Source organism: Eleginops maclovinus, chromosome 12, assembly GCF_036324505.1.
Source record: "Eleginops maclovinus isolate JMC-PN-2008 ecotype Puerto Natales chromosome 12, JC_Emac_rtc_rv5, whole genome shotgun sequence".
Lineage (NCBI taxonomy): Eukaryota > Metazoa > Chordata > Actinopteri > Perciformes > Eleginopidae > Eleginops > Eleginops maclovinus.
Window position 1 is genome coordinate 174,070 of NC_086360.1, and position 19,475 is coordinate 193,544.

A 19,475-nucleotide genomic window follows, 5' to 3' on the forward strand; every position below is an offset into this window, starting at 1 on the left:
CTATATTCCTCATCCTCATCACTGTCTCCACTCTCACTCAGACAACTGTCCTCACTATCTGATGGTGGAACCCTGGTTTGTACTCCAGGAGTTCGTTTTCCATAAAACATGGATGTGTTCATTTTTTCTTCTGAGTAAAAATAAAGGGCAAAAATTGCATTTATATTCAACATTGTAATTTTATAAGGATTATAGAAAGTTACAAGAAATGTATTGTCTCTAGAAATTGTGTATGACTACCGCTAAATATAGTATTGTTTAGATCCGGCCGAATGTAGCCAATATGAAGCCGATTGTAACCAATGTAGACAATATGGCCGAATGTAGCGAATTCGCGACACACAGAATAACTTCAAATAACTTCAGAAATATCTGTCAAAACTATTCTATTCTGCTTCGTTAGCTGCACAAACAAACAATAAACAGCAAAAATGTTTTTTTTTTCAATAACTTACCTCAAATACAGGGTTCCCCCAGGATTTTTAGTCTTAAATTTTAAGACTTTTTAAGACCTTTTTAAGACCACTTTCAATAAAATTTAAGACCAACGTCGCACCTTCCCTGGTATGCGTATTAATGAAAAATTTGAAAATCAATCAATCAATCAATCAAATAAATAACTTTAATGAACAATATGCTCTGAGGACAACAGTTTTCAAAGATCTGCTTCAACATAACATTCACCATATTTAAACACAATAACTGTGTGAGGAGTGCATGTATGCACATGCACACGTCTGTGGGTGCGCCTTTGTATGGATGTTTTTTCCCAAAGTAACCTACAGCCTGTCTACACTGTATTTAAGTCATTAATTTAAGAACCATTTAAAACAATAACTGTGAGGGGTGTACGTGTGTGTGTGTTTGTGTGTGCGTGTGCCTGCATTCGTCTGTGGGTGTGCCTGTGTGCAGTTGTTGCAATCTACACTGTATTTAAGTCCTAAGACAGAATAATTTAAAACAATAACTGTGAGGGGTGTACGTGTGTGTGTGTGTGTTTGTGTGTGCGTGTGCCTGCATTCGTCTGTGGGTGTGCCTGTGTGCATTTCAATAGATCCTACAGCTTTTGGAGCTCAGCTCTTTTGGCAGCAATCTGTTCGTCCAGTTTAATGAGTTCAGCCATCTTTTCCTTGTGGCTCCTTCTAAAGGCATTCGATTTTGCTATTAGCTCCGCCATCTTGCTGCCTGCTTGCTTGGCTTCAGCCTGGTCTGCCAACTTATCAGCATCCCTGAGCAGATGTTCGGCTACCTCCTTGATGGATCTTCTGTGCTTTCTCAGTTGCTCCAGGTTCTCCTCAATGGCCTTTCGTTTTTCTGACTCTGCTTGAGATTCTCTCTTTTTTCTCTCCGTCTCAAGATTAATTCTATATCTTGCTCTGGAAGATGAGGCCGAGGAAAGCAGGGCTGGCGTGAGGGGGACCTTGGTAGCCCCTCCATGGAGAGAGATGTAGTCACAGACGATTCTCTGCGCTACAACGGTGTCTTCGTGAATGTTAGCAGTTTCAATTTCTTTGTTCACCGAAAAGCCCCGCTCAACTGTTGCCTGCCCGTGTGATAGAAGTAGAAGCTTCTGGATAAAGGACCAAAGTTGTGGGTAGGTCTCACTGATGATGTTGCTTAGAAAGACATCCAGTCTTTTCTTGAATGGCTGGAAGGACTGAAATTCTTCAGTTCGGACCTCCAGGGACAGCATCTCTGAGAACTTCTGGGTGATCAGATCACCTAAGAAGAGTGGATGAAAGAGCATTCAAATAAATGTATAGCTACAATATCAGTAATATATTATTATTCATACGACTGCTTGATCTAATGTCCTATTGTGCTGTGTTAGCATATGCATTATGTTATGATTCTTATTACGTAGTTCCTATTTTTTGACCATCGGCCGCATTGGGAAGCTTCAATGAACTGTCACATTAAAGAGTGTTACAATACACTTAGTGCTATGCACTGCACAGCATTATTCTAACTTATAATGGCATGACAACAATGGCATAATCAGGATAACTAACTGCATTCGTAGATAAAACAAATAATGCACTTTGAGGTGTAACGCCTGTGCTACCACTTTGAACATGCAGTATTTTTTGATACAAGAATACCATGATGTTCTTTATCCCTTACGTACAGGTATTACATTAGTAAATTGTATGCTTATGTTTAGACCTCATCAATAAAATAATGTATGAATATGTACCAGCAGCAACTCCTCCATCCAACTGTCTGTCTTGTAGAAACTTCCTGACTATGCTCTTCATCTGTTTCTGACACAGTTCAGGGTTGCTGTACATAAAGGCTGGGTTCAGACAAGTTAATTGTCTAACAATCGGAAACTTCAAAGGGCTCCTCTCCTGAATCTTCTGGACCATTTTGGATAGACACTCCATGCATTGGTTTTGAAAATGTAGGATGGAAAGTTCCTCTGAGGATTTACTCCGCTGTTGGAGTTCCTAAGGATGAATAAGGACTAGCTGAAGTGAACTGTCCCTGATTACAACACAACTGTTTACAACACAACTCTCCTTGCTCTTTCCCTTTAACCACCAAATTGCAATTTTGTGAAACGCCTACTTGTCGGCCATGATTATTTCCAGAATACCTTTATGGCAGTCTCTGCACCAATGCTGATGTCCACTGCCTTTGGATGCACCCTCGACTGCTTGTCAGTGACATCAAGCCGTACCAAGTGCTGAGGTGTGACATCAGTCAGTAGCTCTCGCTTGATGAATCGCCTCAGCAAATTCTACAAAACAGGGAAAACATATCCGAGAATGAAAATGTCTTTGGGACACAGTAGCATCATTGTCACAATACACTTGAGCTATTTGAAATTGATTATATAGATGTAGTCTGTGGTCACATATTGGCCCAAATCAACCAGCAGTAGTCTTATTGTAATGAAAAGAGATGATGTTAAATAAAAAGACATATATTCACACAGATTCACTTAAAAGATTCAGCTTACCTTCAGTAATTCAGCCAAGTCATTGGCAAAGAATGGAAGCACAGGTTCATCCGTTTGATACTTTGTCAAGAAGGGTGTCACACTTCGTGAAACTGCCATGTAAAAATGCAGCTTTGCCAAAATAAGAGGGTCTTTGGTTGCCACCTCGATGGTGTCATAAGAAGACGTTCCAGGGTTTGGGAGCTTCTTGGTTGTAACAGCATCAACATATTTCTTCATGTCAGGCCAGATCTCAATGGCTCTCTGCACTACTGGGAGGTTCTCGATCCAGCGGTGACCACAGAAAGGCAAAGCAAAGGTTTTGGACTTTGTAAGATTGCAAAAATCCTCCCTTCTTGCTGGCACATTGTGAAAAATAGTATGAAGAGCTCTTAAGAACTTCTCCATATGCCACTCAGTGAATCCACATTTGACAGCATTATGTAGAGTGTGTAGCCCACAACTTCCCACTACAACCAACTGGGCACCCCCAAAATGCTCAGCATGCTCCGTCTGCAGCATCTCAAGAAAACGCCAATTGACGTTGGGTCCGTCCATGGACAAAGAGACCATCCTCCTCAAATCAAGGTCACGTAAACACTCCTACAAGAAATATCAGAAACAAAATTCAAACACCTTTGCAGTATTCTGTCATACAATATAAAAGTGCTCTATAACCATTTGTATCATGCTTTGGGTAGGGGAATATTGGATTGAACAAGTTGCTGATATAACAGTTTACACTATATACATTTTCATATGAAAGGGCAACAGATTTTTTAATTTGTTTTACATTTTGTCAGTCTTAACAGCAATAGACTACATATTACTGTGTAAGATTATAGAAGGCCTATTCATTATTCCACAGTACTGCTATTCCTGCAGTTTGTTGCCAGACTGTGTGAAAAGTTACTAACAAAACTATACTAGACAAATTGCTAATAACTTGTTCAGCTCAGTTGTTTTAAGAATCGCAATTCTTATCTAGGTAATGCACGGTAAGCAACTAAGAAAACGTGATGACTCAATATTGACAAAAACGATTTCCTCTAGATGGCAGTAGCGCATTAGCGCGGGCTCTGAAGTTAGCATGGGAATAATTGTACAGCCCTGTTTACCATTTCATAAAGTAGCCTAGCTTATCTCTTGTGCAGAGCCTCACTGTAGCACGGATATGCTCTGCCTATATGGACTTTAATTTCAAAACATCCCTGTTTTACCTTTAGGTTACATATTGAATTATCTTTTATTAAGTATTCTTCAGAAATGTTATCTGTAGCAACTTACCTTGAAATTACTGAGAAGGTCCACCGCCTTTGCATGGCCCATGAACTGCGAGCCAAAATATCGTGATCGAACACGGTCACCGTCCCAGTAGCGGAGATGGATGTCAAGCTGTTTGGTTTTTGTGCTTTTGTTGAGGCTTTCGTCCAACATTGGCACAAAACCAACAGCCTGGTTTACCTGCTCAGTGAGCTCCTTACTGATAAAAGGGACGAGGCCGAACTTCGTAAGATACGCTGTCTTGTTGCTCCCGCATGAAAATGTTGCCGCGATTTGAGAGTCAGGGAACATGCATTTGAATACATCGGTGATGCCCTCATTGGAGGAGTAGGAGTGGTGTTCGTATACTGTCCTAAGAGTCCATATTACCTCTGCCTGCAGAGTTGGTGTTGACCCGCACAGTAACCCTGACAGTGGTACCTGCTGCAGTGGTGTAGCGCTAGCCACGGAGGTAGACTGCACTGAAGGTGGCACACAGAAAGTTGCTATCGGTGCCTGGCTCGAACGCACTTCAACCAATTTTGTGTGCTTAGCACTCTTCATATGGGAGTTCAAGGCTATATGCCCCATGGTCCCAAGTTTGAAGGTTTTTCTGCATAAAGTACACTGTGCCTCCCACACATTCCCTGGCACAGGCTGAACCCAGTTATACTTAGGGTCGTGTACCCACGACGGATTGAACCGACATTTGCCCATCTCTAGCAAATAGAGTAGCCTACTTTAATGTCAACACATTTTTTTCGGATTTCACTTCGCGCGAACTCAAAGACTACCAAAGAGAACACAATGCAATGCAGAGGGGGGTGTCAGCGTCTCAATCAGTTTCATACCTGCAAACTCAAGGGCTGAAAAAGGTGACAAACTAACCCCCCCCCCCCTCCCCCCCGCAGCCTTTGTACACGTTGCCTAGCAACGCGGCGCATGCGCATTATATCCTGCTCCGCTCCGAGTTATAGTAGTAGGCTATAAACGCATGAACAGCACGTTAAGATCTCGGCCAAGTCGTAATTAAAAGCAGTTCTTCATTATTTAAGTTAAGCGGCGGTAACGCCAGTGTTAAACACGGTGTTAAACACGCAAATGCCGGTTGGTGTGCGTACGTTACTGAGTGTTTATCAGTCCACGGCCGTAATGAACGAATCATGAATCATCATTCAACATGTAGAATGAACGTGTAATCTATAGAGTCGATTTACATAGATAATTCACAACCATGAACCTAATGTGGATCTTAAACCTGCCAATTGCCAACAATTGTTACTACATAGATCGCGTGTTTCAAAGGCATCTGCATCTTGTGTACGTAACACAGCGCAATATGAATACTGTCATTTCCAACAGTGAAGCGTTATATGTGCTTACTGTAAACTAACTCTACACACGGTCGCCAGCGTTTGTAAGATTTTGTTCGTAACTCCAAACTTTTCGTAGCTACTAAAAAGTTGATGAATGCGAAACCGAAATAATTGATCCGAACGGATCACGGATCATGGATCATCCGTTGCACCACTACTAGCTACTCACTAAACCACACACGGATGTGTATTTGTTCATTACGTGTTCATTTTCATCCCTCTCATATCTGACCACAATGACAGCCGCCAGTAATATCAGATAACAGGACGGATGCTGTGGAGATCAGCCTTCACAAACGCATTCTGTTCGCATTGAACGAGGTGACGTAGAACGGGTCTAGCTAGGCTAACTTTAACACAATTCACTGAGGTTAGCTAGCAACCTAACAAGCTGATAAGCTGAAGCATGTTAATACACTTTATTTGGCTAACATAATTTTACTTCAGCAACGTTAAAATGATACAGCATACAATGTTTTTGCCAGATTAGCTGCTACTAGACCTACCTCAAAACTTGTATCTGTAACGTATCCCGAAAATTGTCCAGAAGAACCACTCGCTGACTACTGAGCACTCCACTCCAAGAGGGACCGATGGGTAAAAAAACGCGCTGTGGTTTATCTTGCTTATGATTGGTCGGTGGTCGTGGAACGCGAGTCATTTGAACAAAGATTTTATTTACTGTGAAGATAGCAAACTTGTTTCTTGCTCATTATACAGTCCGTTATACAGTCTATGGTTGGTCGGTCAGCACCCCCCCCCCCCCCCTCCTAAAAAAAATACTCTTCGGATCTACACGATTCACGTCAATGACATATTTTGAGTTGAAAACGGCGAATTTCGCCGAAAGGTGACTAGTTTGCAGGTATGCAGTTTACAATGAATCGGTACAGGTTGCCTGATATTTAGGATGTAACCTACTAAAATGCAACGTTTGGGTGTTCTAAGATTCGCTGTAACAACGAACAAAAAAATACATGTTGTGGCGCCGTATCAAATAAGGAGGTGGATGAAAATTAAGACTTTTTGAACAAAATTTAAGACCTGTGAACAAAATTCAATACCTTTTCAAGGCCTTAATTTACGAATACTAAATTTAAGACTTTTTCACGTTTTTAAGACCTCGCGGGTACCCTGAAATAGGACCGTATATTTCGTATTGCTTTCTCCACTCGTTAGCGTCTAACCGGATATGCCCGCCTTCGTCGACCGGATGTAGTTCCCACTCTTTGACCGGTCCTATGAGAAACTAGTGCTTGCAAAACGTTCCTAGGTCCGTATCGAAGAGACATGAACCGGCATTGGGGGAACACATGCACGATCTCGGCTGCATTTTTAATAGAAGCGGTTTGAGGCGAATTCGCGACAATAGGCGTTAAGGGGTTTTAACAAAGAAAGGCTCAGGACATTTATTTGGAAAAACACACAGCTTGTTACACAACAGAAATGGAATCAGTTTCACATAACATGGAAATTATGCTATGTTCAGCAACCCAACCCTTTTTTAAAAAATCCTTATATGCTATCCTAATATATGCTTATATTGATTCTGTCTCAACAGGCAGTTGCCAACACTTCAAGTCACTCAAAAATGTCAGTCACAGACATTACACAGCTGAACGACTGTATCAATAATAATGACATGAATACAAATCAACGGACGATTGATTGAAGGAGCATAATTTGTTTTGAGCAAATGCAATGCAAAAAACATTTCCCAATTGAAAGTACAACCGTTTTCACAGTTTATTTCAAGTCCTTCTTTCCTCATTGTTTGTTTTAACCTAACTATGCTTACAGTTCACATTATGTTATTTATGATCATTAGCCTTCCCTGCCGTCCAATCCCAGCCCCCACACACACAAAGACATATGGGGTTCTATGGAAAAACCAACCTTTTTTTAAGCCAAGATCTCTTAAAGTGTGCGATGCACCAATATATATTCTTAAAGATTGAACATTGGCAGTAGCAAGCACAGAATCTATTATTTGAGGACCACCAGATTTCCCCATAAAAAAAACCCCACTGCTTGTAGCCAGCTTTAAACAAGAGGATGATGAGAACTGATAAATTAAACTCCAGTATATATATATTTTTTAACACAGAACAAAGCTGCAATGAGTTTTTGATGACCCCTAGAATCACTGGATTAGACAGCACTAAACATTCCCCCATTCATGAGAGCCACCAGAAGGCTGTACTCAAAAAAGTCACCATCTGCCAAGGTTTTGGAATTGATGAAGAGTTGAAGTTCATTTGAACAGGTGTGTGCAATGGGGAGGTGCTTGTCATCATGCACAAACGACATTTTTGGATAAGGTTCAAATCCGGTGGCTGGGACCTGGCTGCTGCCTGTCACAAATGCCAATATGTGGCCGAGGCTGATGTTGTGTAGAAAATCCTGTTCAGTCTCTGTCAGGGCTCGCTCTTGGAATGTTTCGTCAAGCTCCTTGCCTATAAAGTAAAGTGAATCAGTTAAGATAATACTAACATTCAATTTAATTCAATGTATTTATGTTTGCATAGCGCCAAAACAATTGACTTGTCTCTAGGCGCTTTACACAGGGTGTTAGCATTCACATAGAGCCCCAAGAGTGACAGGGGCGAGGAAAAACTCCCTAGAATTGGAGATATATAGGAAGAAACCTCAAGCAGATCTACGACTCAAGGGGCTGACCCATCTGCCTTGGGTCAGTGGTCAGGGCAATGTAGTCTGTATACATGACACATGAATAGTTACATGATACATGAATAGTTAGGTATAGGGAATAGGACATGCTATTGGACCCAGTAGTTAGGTATAGGCCATAGAAACACATGATCCCTAACTTTTACTTACTCTGTACACTTTGAAGGAATGCTCTGAATTTGACCACAATCAGCTCCTCTTTAGGCCTTCTGTTACTTCCTAAAACCGAATAACTCGGCTTTAACAGGCCAGCCAAAACTTCTGGAGTTAGATGCAGTCCTGTTGGCATGTCAAGGATGATGATGCGCATACTTGGATTATCCTTTAAAAGCGGGAGCACCTTGTGAAAAAGGAAAGCAAGGTTATTAGGTTGTTAAAAATGTCTTTGATGGAACAACAGACAATAATTCACAATTCATCTACTAAGTTTCTGCTTGAGTGTTTGTTCGTCTGTCTGTGCAAGATATATTATTACACACTGTGTATACTAATACATCTCTTGAGTCCTCTGTGTTAATATTGAGCCCCAGCAATGAATGTTAAAAGTGCTTAATTCAACTAAAGTTAACTTCTCAACACTGAATATTATGTAAGATTCAACACATTCTTTATATTGTGTGACTGTTTGGAATTTCTTTGAATTGTCATGAATTTAATTCAACTTCCTCAAATTCAAATTCTACTTCCTTTGGGGGCAGAGCCAATTCAATTCAAATTCCAATTCATGAATTGAATGGAAGCAAATTCTGAAATTCTGAATTTTGCACAAGCCTGGTGTATTACATTACATTACATTACATTACATCATCTTAAATTGTACTCTTACTTTGTAGTAGGAGAGACCATCAATCAACTGATTAAGGCAGCTCTGGCGTTGCAGGATCATGTTGTATAGTGCCGCAGTGTTAACAAATGTATGCTTATTCTCCATGGTGACGGGGTTTGGAAGGCCCTCAACATCAAACCTCCATTCACAGCATTCAAGTATTTTCTCCAATTCATCTTGTGTGCCTGCTCCTTTGATCTTTACATACAAAAAGACTAGAGCTGGGACGACTAGTCGACATAGTCGACTTATTCGACGTCATAAATTCGTCGACATGAATAATTTGCGTCGATGCGTCGTTTTTTTTTTTTTTTTTGGTTGAAGTCCCGTTCCAAACAACCCACTAGATGAACTCTCACTCCAGTCCAGCGGTGGCAGTAAATATGCACCAGAGTCGCCAATCGGTGTTAGACGCCTTAGTTTAAAACGGAAGAAGAAGAATTCATAATGATGGCAGCGGCAAGCAGTAGTGGGAGCACTGAACATGGCACTGAAGAGCACATAGCGAAAAAAACACGCACACGGACTTCTAAAGTCTGGGAATTTTTCACCCTCAACGCGACTAATAATGTGGTTATTTGCAGACTATGCAAATTTCAGTCGGCTTACCACAGCAGTACATCAGCGATGCACGAACATCTGAAGAGAAAACACCCTGGAGCTCTGTGTCAGGATGGCAGTAAAACACCGTAAGTTCTGTTGATTTCATTTATGTTAATTTATCAAGCAGTAGCAGTAGTTGCAGTAGGCTAAATGTTGCACACTTGGACACAAGGAATCTTCCAGGCGTGCATTTAGGTTTTAAATCCTTCCTTTACTCGTCAATTATTCTGCAAATACAGAACAGCATACATCAGCACACATTAGCATAACGTGGTTTTAAACACCAACACTTGCACATTAGCCTAACGTGGCTGCCTTCAGCTTACGATGTAGGTCTATTGAATTGACGTCTTTAAACATTCAAGTTTGCTCGCGTGAAACATAAAATGTCCGCTTACACTAGACGCTAGAAACATTATCGCTTACTAGTGTCATATTGCATAAACAAACACATAAATTGCATAAATATGGTCCCGTGTTTGCCTAGTTTAAAGATGTTAGCGCTACCAGTCCCGACATGTTTCTGTTATCTGTTGGCTAACACCGGACGGTGGATTTTATACTCTGCCATTATGTAGTTCTAGTCTACCTGTTGACTGTCGAAATTCCACGATCTAGTAGCAACCAGTTCCAAGTAGTAAACACGCATTACAAGTTGACAATTTAAATAACATGAATCATTTTTGAAGTTGAGCCTCTGAGATGGCTGTAGTATATCCTACTGTTAGCAAAATGTATCATAATTAATAACAGCAATGATGTGGACGATGCTATATTTTTGATTTGCTGCTGTGAATATTCATGTGCTTTATGTTTTTTGCCTTTACAGGAGTAAGCAAAGCAGTATGGGTGACTTTTTCCATAAAAAGAACCAGGCACCTTGCACACCCCAGGAGGCTAGTGTGTTCACCAACAGCATCGTCTCCATGATTGTGAAGGACATGAGGCCCCTTGCGATTGTGGAAGGTGAAGGCTTCCGTGAAATGGTAAACACTTTCCACTCAGGATACACCCTTCCATCCAGGCGCCACTTTACTGACCTAATGGAAAAGAAGTATGTGGCTACCATGGACAAAGTGAAAAGTGAAGTTAAAAAAAGCCTGTCCAAACTGTCCCTAACAACCGATGCTTGGACCAGTCTGGCCACTGAGGCATATTTAGGTGTCACCTGTCATTTTATAAATGAGAATTGGGAGCTGACCTCGTTTAGCTTAACTACAATGCCGCTTGAGGAGCGCCACACTGCTGAAAATATTGCCTCTTGGGTTGAGATGGTGGCAGATAAATTTGATTTCTCCCTTCGAGATAATGTACTGGCGATTGTACATGATAACGCAGCAAATGTTGTTGCAGCTCTTCGCATCCTAGAGGAGAAACATGGGGTAGCATCACATCGTTGTGCCGGCCATACACTTCAGTTGGTGGTGAATCATGCCTTGAAGAACAACCCCATGATCGACAGGACACTCGGGGCTGCACGGTGTCTTGTGAAGCATTTCAAGAAAAGTGAGCCTGCTAGCAGCAAGCTGAAACAGAAACAAAAACAGTGGGGTACAGCATACCCTGCTCCAGGATGTCTCTGTAAGATGGAACAGCTCACACTACATGGTGAGTCGCCTTTTGGAACAACGGTGGCCGGTGGTCGCAACACTTTCGGACCCAGACGTTACACAGCGTGGGAAGCAGTACCTGGATTTGAGGAATGATCAGTGGATCTTGCTAGAGGAACTGGAGCAGGTCCTCAAGCCTTTCGAACAGGCCACTGTTTTTCTCAGTGGAGAGTCCTATGTCACAATATCTGTTTTACCTCCACTGCTGAAGGGTCTCCATAAGTCTACAAAGAAAACCACATACGAGTCTGCTGCTGTGAATTCTTTTCAGATTGCTGCAGACCAAGAGATGCAGGCAAGGTGGGTGTCTGAGTCTGCTTTTACAGAGAATGGAAAAAATGTGGCCATCATTGCTGCTGCCCTTGACCCCCGCTTTCGTAGGTTGAAGTTCCTGTCACCCGAGGATGCTTTGAAGGTACAAGTACAAATTCAGGCTCTGATAATTGATATCAAAAGAGCCAAGCAACAACTGCAAACGATTGAGCAGGAGCACTCGGCCAGTCCCCAGCGAAAGAACACCTCTATGCTGGACATTCTGCTTGGCTCGGACTCTGAGGGGGAGGGCACCGAGGATATTGGCCAGGAGGACAGTGCTGAGGGTGAATCTGTGAGAAATGAGGTTCTTTTGTATTTTGGGGAGAGTTGCATTCCAAGGGATACAAGCCCACTTCAATGGTGGAAGGAAAATGCAGGAAGGTTCCCCAACCTGGCAGTTCTAGCCAAATCCTACTTGTCTGTGCCTGCAACCTCCACTCCATCAGAACGTCTTTTTTCAGATGCTGGAAATATTGTAACCAAGAAAAGGGCAAGTCTGACGCCGGATCATGTTGACATGTTAACATTCCTCCACTCCAACCGTCAAACTATATCTTGAATTCAACACACACACACACACACACACACACACACACACACACACACACACACACACACACACACACACACACACACACACACACACACACACACACACACAAAGAGAGAGAGAGGAAGAAGATATTCCTCCTGGGTGACATTCATTTATTTGTTAAATGCTGCATCTGGCACCGACACTTTTCAGTTTGCAAAATATAAGTGCTATGTTTGCGCAAAGACAGAGGGAGGAAGGAGTAGTAGAGTTTTTTATTTTTATTTTTTGGAATATTCCTCCTGGGTGACTTATTATTTATTTTGTTAATTTGTGAGATGCTACATTTGGCATCAAATGCGTTATTTTGCACTTTGCACTTTGCACAATATAAGTGCCATGTTTGGAATAAAGTGGCATGTTTAATAAAAAATAATATATTAACAACACATGTCTTCATATCCATATTGTGTGAAAAGTTGTAATGTGAAATAATCGGTAACTGAAAAAATAATCGGTAGATTAATCGTAAAATTAGTCGTTAGATTAGTCGACTAATCGAAAAAATAATCTCTAGATTAATCGTTTGAAAAATAATCGTTTGGGACAGCTCTAAAAAAGACACCCTGTGGATTAAGATGGACTATACAATGTAATTCAAGGGGATGGAAATACCATTGCATTGGAAATACGTTAAGGGTAGACTCTAGTGTCTAAAACAGTCTAAAATCAAACTGTTGTTCAAACTCTGAGATGTGGACACATTTATCAAGGGACACAGATACATGCATCCCAGTCATTAGGTTAGTCTAACACTAATACCCTCTTCAGCGAATCCCTTAATGAAGCATCAGCTAAGTCGTCAGGTGTCACATGAACTTGGTTGATATCTCCTGTCATGATGTAGTCAACAACATGAGGCGCAAGGAATGCTGGAGGTTCACCCCCTTGGACTATTATGGTTGCCATCATCTGCCCAATCATCTTGTATAGTTTTTGTTGTACATGACGTATGTTCATTCTGGGAATAAACCCATTTGGAGTCTCTGAAAAAAAGTACACCTTAGCTAGTTAGTTGGGTACAACAGCAATAGTGAGATGTGAAGTACATAGTTATTGTATATTTAGTAGTCTCATATGATTAGAGCAACAGTGCCTGTATGTTAACATAGTCATGCCCTCCACAATATCTTCTAACCTTCAAATGCTCCACTGTCTTTGAAGATGGCCCTCACAAGTAAACGAAAGAACTCTCGTCTGGGCCCTCCTAGGTCCGCTGCATCTTCATCACCATCCATCTCGTCACTGGCAAAGGTTACATACAGCGTCCCTAAGTTCTCTGCAAAACTGGTTCTGCTAAACTGGCGCACAGCAGTAGTCCAAACATTTGAACGGCTAATGTGGATTGGCTTCAGTGTCGCAGTGACCACTTCATCTGCATGAGCTTTAAGAATTCCACTGATCTCTTCTCTGGTCAATATATTTGCAGACCTTGAAACAAAACAAACAATATAATCATAATCATAGATTCCAAAAGTGGAGGTAAAAACATAACAAATGCCTGAATGGCGTCAGTTATCATTAAGTTTGATGCCACCGGCATATCATTTTAAAGTCTTTCGCACCTAGCTAGAAGAAATCAAATTTGCAATTTACAAAATGTACCCAAAGTCCCGGGGGAAAACATCTGTATCCTCATAAAGACTACGCATCATGGCTTCTTCCACGGCCTCCTCTTCCTCATAATTCATAGGACTGGAAAACAGGCATGCACGCACACACACACACACACACACACACACACACACACACACACACACACACACACACACACACACACACACACACACAAACATATGGTATACCTTGGTGATATCAGAAAGAAGACAGTAATGATAGAAATTAAGAATGGTGTAAATACATAATGTGTCTTACACAAAATCAGCGAAGTGGACTGCACTAGGGGCCAAGTTTTCAGACACCCTTTCACAACTTGCCAGCCCCCTTGTCACTGCCTGGGCCCCTGTCTCTGCTTGCGGAGTTTCCCTTGTAGGCAAAGGCTCTCTCTGGCGCACTGTATAGGGTAGAAACACTTTTTGTTCCATTACTATGTTTAAGGTTGGGTTTCAAGTTTAAAACCAGTCTGAGCACAGACAGACTGGTTATAAATAGATTAGATCAAAGTAGATAAACGTGCAATAACTACAATAAATATTCCTTAAATACTTTCTTTTCAACCCTTCCTTTCTTGTGTTGAATGATTCAAATATCAACTATAGCAACTAGTATGTAGGCCTACTGTTAGTTTAGATGAATTAGTTATCTTAGGTTTGTGTTAGAATACATCATAAACATAAATAAATCTCATCAGTGTTTGCCCTATATTGAACATTAAAGAAAATACTTTTACCTCAGCTAATCTCATGCTGTTATTAAATCAATTGTTATTGCCATATTCCTTATTATAAGACCATGCAGTTGTACAATGTATTTTAACACTTTCCCACAAAACTACTGAAAACTACAACAACAAAAACAACTTACGTTGTCTTCTTTGTGGCATTTGGAAATCATCGTCATCATCATCATCATCATCAGGGACATCAATGATTTCGTCCTGTGCAGGAACAGAGTTGTTCATCATAAACAAAAGATACATCATGTTTACAATATTTCTAAAATATAACATTGTTTAATTTTACCTGATTGGGTTTGTGTATTCCAGCCAATACATACAGGCATGTTTGAGAGCAGATAGAGGCCACCTCCTTACCTCCCCATGGGAAGGACCTGGTGACTTTTGGTTTCATTAATTTCTTACTGCCTTTTATAGTTCCCAGGTATTCAAATGGCAGCATTTGATTCTCTGCCAGCCCAAAGCTGCTTCTGAAAATGGCTGATATTTCAGCACGTAGCTGTAATTCAGACCAGTCAGACCCAAAAGAAATTTTCCCAATAAGACCTGATTCTGCTAAATTATTGCGGGAATGACCTCTTGGGATGTTCATTGTTGTTGCTGTACTAAATGGCAAACAGATCACGTCTTTTGTGTACGTTCTCTGCCTCTGACGAGTCCTTCGATTTGTACCCCAGCTGTTCTGAGGGACTGATGGAAGGGGTACCTGTAATGATATAACAATTAACAGTTTGTTTATGCTGTAATTGGTTAAACCTATGACCATGAGTTAGTATGGGCATGCGCAGCTGGTGACCTGGCACAGAAGACTACATATAGAGTTCCAGCATATAGTATAGTTTCTGTAAGCGTGTAACCTGACCAAAGCATTAACAGATAAAGTTCATTCTCTTCAAATATCCTCACGGTGTGTGTATTGAAGAACCCAAATTACAAACAAAACAATACCTACAAGTACGTTGGATTAAAAGACATAAAGATAATAGTAAAACAGTTTCATAGCATGACTGACGTCAACTTTAAAAGGCTGCTACATCTTACTAGTCTTACTGCAGTGGTAGCCGAGGTTGTGGCTGAGGTTGACAGTCCAGCTGTTGCTGATGTTGTCTAGAAAGAGAGCAGATGAAAGTACCAAATAAATAAAAATTAAAACACACTTAAGCATACACTAATTCAACATACACTGCCCACAGGGGCGCCGCCAGGATTGTATTCCATAGTACGCACAGTCCGACCCCTCAAACAAACAAATTGCAATTTCGTAATACCCCCCAAACAGTAGCTACCGCCGATATATTACTCGGTATACCACTGTTTGATTAAGACAGCAAAGACAGAGTCATGTTACAAGTTAACAACAACATTTATTGCGGCAAATTAAAATTCCAAAAATACGTCGGCAGCCGAAATTGGGTGACCCAGCAAAAGTAGGGGGGTTTTGGGGGCATGCTCCCCCATAAGAACATTTTGAAAATATCCTTTTAAATTGTGTCCTCTAGTGGGTTTTAGGAAGATAAATTAACAAATGTAGAGTTTAAGAGTAGGCGTCAGGATTTCAATTAATACGCTGATCTATCTGCTATAAGTACCGCTAGTGCAGTTATAGATACTTTATCTCACCTGAACCTGGATGTTTTCTTTATCTGTTGAAAAGCATTTTCAATGGTAGCCTAGGGATTTGTAGCTGAAGTCAAGTCAGACTCGGCTAGAGTTCACTTTGCTAGCTAGTTATGGCAGGCAATGCTGCGAGTTGGCTAGCACACACCCACAGGATCAATGAACATAGGATAAACGAGAAAAATGAGCACCACTTAAAATGTTTGAAGACACGTTGCTCAAGTTCATGTAGCTTTCCGCTTCATCTCTTTCACTGTCACTGTCACATACCGTTAGTTGCTGCTGTGTTGACACTTTGCTTTGACAGTCGATTCCACCAAGTAGTAGGCTATCCTATATAGATAGCTGCTAGAGTTAGTTTCAGGGGTATTGTTGCTGCTACAGAGGACTGATGATCTTCCCGTATCCTTGCTGTAAGAAGTGCTTTTTCCTTCACCGCTGTCATCACTACTAAGAACAATGCGCGGTTTACTATTTAACGCCTGGAAAAGATGTAACTGTTTTCTTTTCATGACCGACGAGCTTACTTCTGCGTTTGAGTGTTTTGAATGAATGATTTCTATGAATGAATGGAACGTAGCATTTTTTTTATGTCATGAGTCATGACAACGTTTATACCAAAGATTCTAGACTAGAGACCCACGCGCAAATCAATGAAACCTTTTGCCAAATTAGAGAATGTCTGCGCAAAACATGTAAAAAAATCAGCACATTAAAATAAATGTTGTCAAACAAGCTATTTTTATTTTTGCAAAATGGAATAATTTCAAGGGGGAAAATGCCGTGAAAAAATGTACGCACAGTGCGTTCAGGATTACGCCTGCCGGCGCCATTGACTGCCCATGCATAGTGCAGACTTGGCGGGAGCTACACCACTGAACTGATTTTGACTGTCTTTTGAAGTAACTTTGATATAGGGAGCACTAAGAGCTAGCAAGCTGACCACCCAAACAAGCCCAACAAACAACTCATCTGCAGTGGAGAATGCAGGCCTACTGACAGGCTCAATCATCACATGGTATGGGAACTCCACAGCCAGTGTTTAGGGTTGCCACATTTGATTTGAGAGAATCCGGGACGGCACGGGGGCGGGGCTTCGGGTGATGGGGGTGTGATGTGTGTGGGAACATACGCTATACCATATACCACTGGCATTAGTGTGATAATGAATAACAATACTAATAAAACTTTAACAGTGATGTGCTTTTGTTTCATTTTGCAACTTAATTAGCCTACTGTATAATCCACGAAAGATTTGTGAAATTTGATGACAATCACGTTTGACAGGTGGATTAGCAGGTGCCCATTTGTAAACATATTTGCTTCGAACCCTAGTAAACATACAATAGCATAGCAGTCCATTGAAACGTGGTTGCATGATAAATACAATCTGATGATAAAATTATAAAACGGTTGGCGAACTGGCGCGTCAGAAAATCGCAAGCTTCACTTTGAAAATCAGCTGTCACTCAGCTATTAACACAGACCAATAGCCTACCTTTCAAACTCGGTGATAATATTCACAACTAGTTTGTCCTTCATTCAACTAAATATGATGAAACGGCATGGTATACACCACTGAGGCAAGCGTGCCTACAGTCTTTTAATTTATGACATGCCTTGTAGAATCATGATGTGGAACATACAAATATTCTCGTATTTATTATTACTATCTAAATCTGAGGATGTCTGTGGCGATGAAGTGAACGCAATCACCAAAATGCAGCGTTTAACCCGTGGGGCATCTGGTGGTTCTTTGAGGTATCACGTCTAAGAAAGCTCAGAAAGAGTTACGACTGCTATTTTGCTTTCGTAAAGTCACTAACTAATTCCGAAGAATCCAAGAAGAGAAAAATGTCGGGAATGGCAGATTTGTCCCAAAAACCGCGGAAGTATAGTTCAGAAGAAATATCTTCCCAACTTCTTCCTAGCTGCGGTCGAGAATGAGGCCCATTATTCTTTATATCTGGCGATACCAGATATACCAGAGTCCGTCTCCAGTTATGTGGATACCATCATAGCCTACACAAACGGCGGCTGAGTTTGAAGATTTGTGGGGCAGCCTCCAATACACATGGTGCCATATCTGTTCTACTTTTACAGAAAACGTCTTAGTAGCATACTAACTGAAAAAGTAGCTTGGCCTGATTCTTTGTCCATTAAGCGCAACATTCACCTTTTCATGCAGGACAACGTGGAAATCATAGCCTATAGTGCCAGCCAAGACTGTTATCAACATGTATAGCTACACCATTACTTCACTGATATTTTAGACTGAGAATAAGTCCTTACCGGCATAGATGACAAAGCAGACCTTATTCCAGAGGCGACAGCCGTCTGAATGGCTGTGACCAAGTCTCGGTCAACCATTTCGCCTATGATTTTGGCGCCAATGTTAGGAAAATTCTGTGGGATGAGGTTAAAAAAAGGTTATTCAGTATTCAGTAAGCATTCAGTAGTGCAATAATCCGATAACCAAATAGTCTGATAGTCACTGAGCCTGTATGCCCGAATAATACCTTACATATGAATGATATCACACACAATTTGCCCATAGTTCTAGGCTGATGCTACGTTTAGCTGCTAATACGTTAGCACGCTAGCAAGCTCTTTCAATATGAAATTTACACTAAACTATTCTCTATACATCACGCAAAAAAAAAATTCTAGTAATTGAAATGCCATTCACATAGTAGCCTACTGAAGAGGAAATATTTGAAAACCTACCTATAAGTCACGAAGGAGATGTCTGCTTGCTTTCACCCATCCATCTGCTCCATCAAGGGCTTTGCTCTAACTGGCGCTTACACGAGGTCTACCTGCATTGCTTAGCTGACAGTGCCATCTACTGGTTAGGCCTACACATAAATGCTATGAATCTAAATCCTTAATAAGGATTTAGCTAAATCCTTATTAAGGATTTAGATTTAAGGATTTAGATATAAGGATTTAGATATACATGTAACATGTCTACCTGCATTGCTTAGCTGACAGTGCCCTACTGGTTAGGCCTACACATAAATGAATCTTTATTAAGGATTTAAATCTAAATCCTTAATAAGGATTTAGATATGATTTAGATTTAGTATTTAAAGTCCTTTCTTGCCCTCAATAAAAACGTACCCTACAAAAACCTATTCCACTATTTCTACACCAATTTGCTCATATTTGTATGTAAATGTGTGAAAAAGAGAGCGTTAAAAATTGCAGTGGTGTTTTTAGCACTTTTTGTCAATAAATCTGCAAAAACGGTGGGGGATAAAACATGACATGTCCTTTTAC

General features: G+C 40.9%; 3 protein-coding genes and 1 long non-coding RNA gene across 5 annotated transcripts; 1 reads left to right on the forward strand and 3 right to left on the reverse strand.

Moving 5' to 3' along the window:
* Window positions 1-645: 645 nt before the first annotated feature.
* LOC134873141 (uncharacterized) lies at window positions 646-4,992 on the reverse strand. 2 transcript variants are annotated; one of them, XR_010166916.1, is made up of 5 exons: window positions 4,232-4,992; window positions 2,966-3,547; window positions 2,600-2,743; window positions 1,015-1,722; window positions 646-880 (listed from the first exon to the last, which is right to left on the reverse strand). XR_010166916.1 is itself a non-coding variant. In XM_063896575.1 (4 exons), the coding sequence occupies exons 1-4, from the start codon at window positions 4,922-4,924 to the stop codon at window positions 1,714-1,716; spliced, it is 1,428 nt and encodes a 475-aa protein (XP_063752645.1). In that variant the 5' UTR covers window positions 4,925-4,992; the 3' UTR covers window positions 906-1,713. The 2 variants fall into 2 exon arrangements, 1 of the variants encoding a protein (XP_063752645.1); XM_063896575.1 differs by lacking the exon at window positions 646-880 and having other exon boundaries at window positions 906-1,722.
* Window positions 4,993-6,977: 1,985 nt separating this feature from the next.
* Window positions 6,978-14,172, reverse strand: LOC134874067 (apoptosis-resistant E3 ubiquitin protein ligase 1-like). Its single transcript, XM_063898058.1, has 7 exons — window positions 14,096-14,172; window positions 13,826-13,915; window positions 13,359-13,651; window positions 12,983-13,206; window positions 9,101-9,298; window positions 8,425-8,614; window positions 6,978-8,039 (listed from the first exon to the last, which is right to left on the reverse strand). The coding sequence occupies exons 2-7, from the start codon at window positions 13,909-13,911 to the stop codon at window positions 7,735-7,737; spliced, it is 1,296 nt and encodes a 431-aa protein (XP_063754128.1). The 5' UTR covers window positions 13,912-13,915; window positions 14,096-14,172; the 3' UTR covers window positions 6,978-7,734.
* On the forward strand, window positions 9,435-12,408 carry LOC134873995 (E3 SUMO-protein ligase ZBED1-like). Its single transcript, XM_063897936.1, has 2 exons — window positions 9,435-9,789; window positions 10,533-12,408. The coding sequence occupies exons 1-2, from the start codon at window positions 9,548-9,550 to the stop codon at window positions 11,407-11,409; spliced, it is 1,119 nt and encodes a 372-aa protein (XP_063754006.1). The 5' UTR covers window positions 9,435-9,547; the 3' UTR covers window positions 11,410-12,408.
* A 22-nt stretch (window positions 14,173-14,194) lies between the features above and the next one.
* LOC134874068 (uncharacterized) lies at window positions 14,195-19,073 on the reverse strand. The gene is made up of 5 exons (XR_010167019.1): window positions 18,486-19,073; window positions 15,618-15,683; window positions 14,863-15,282; window positions 14,705-14,777; window positions 14,195-14,234 (listed from the first exon to the last, which is right to left on the reverse strand). It is a non-coding gene; the product is annotated as an uncharacterized LOC134874068 (long non-coding RNA).
* Window positions 19,074-19,475: the final 402 nt, after the last annotated feature.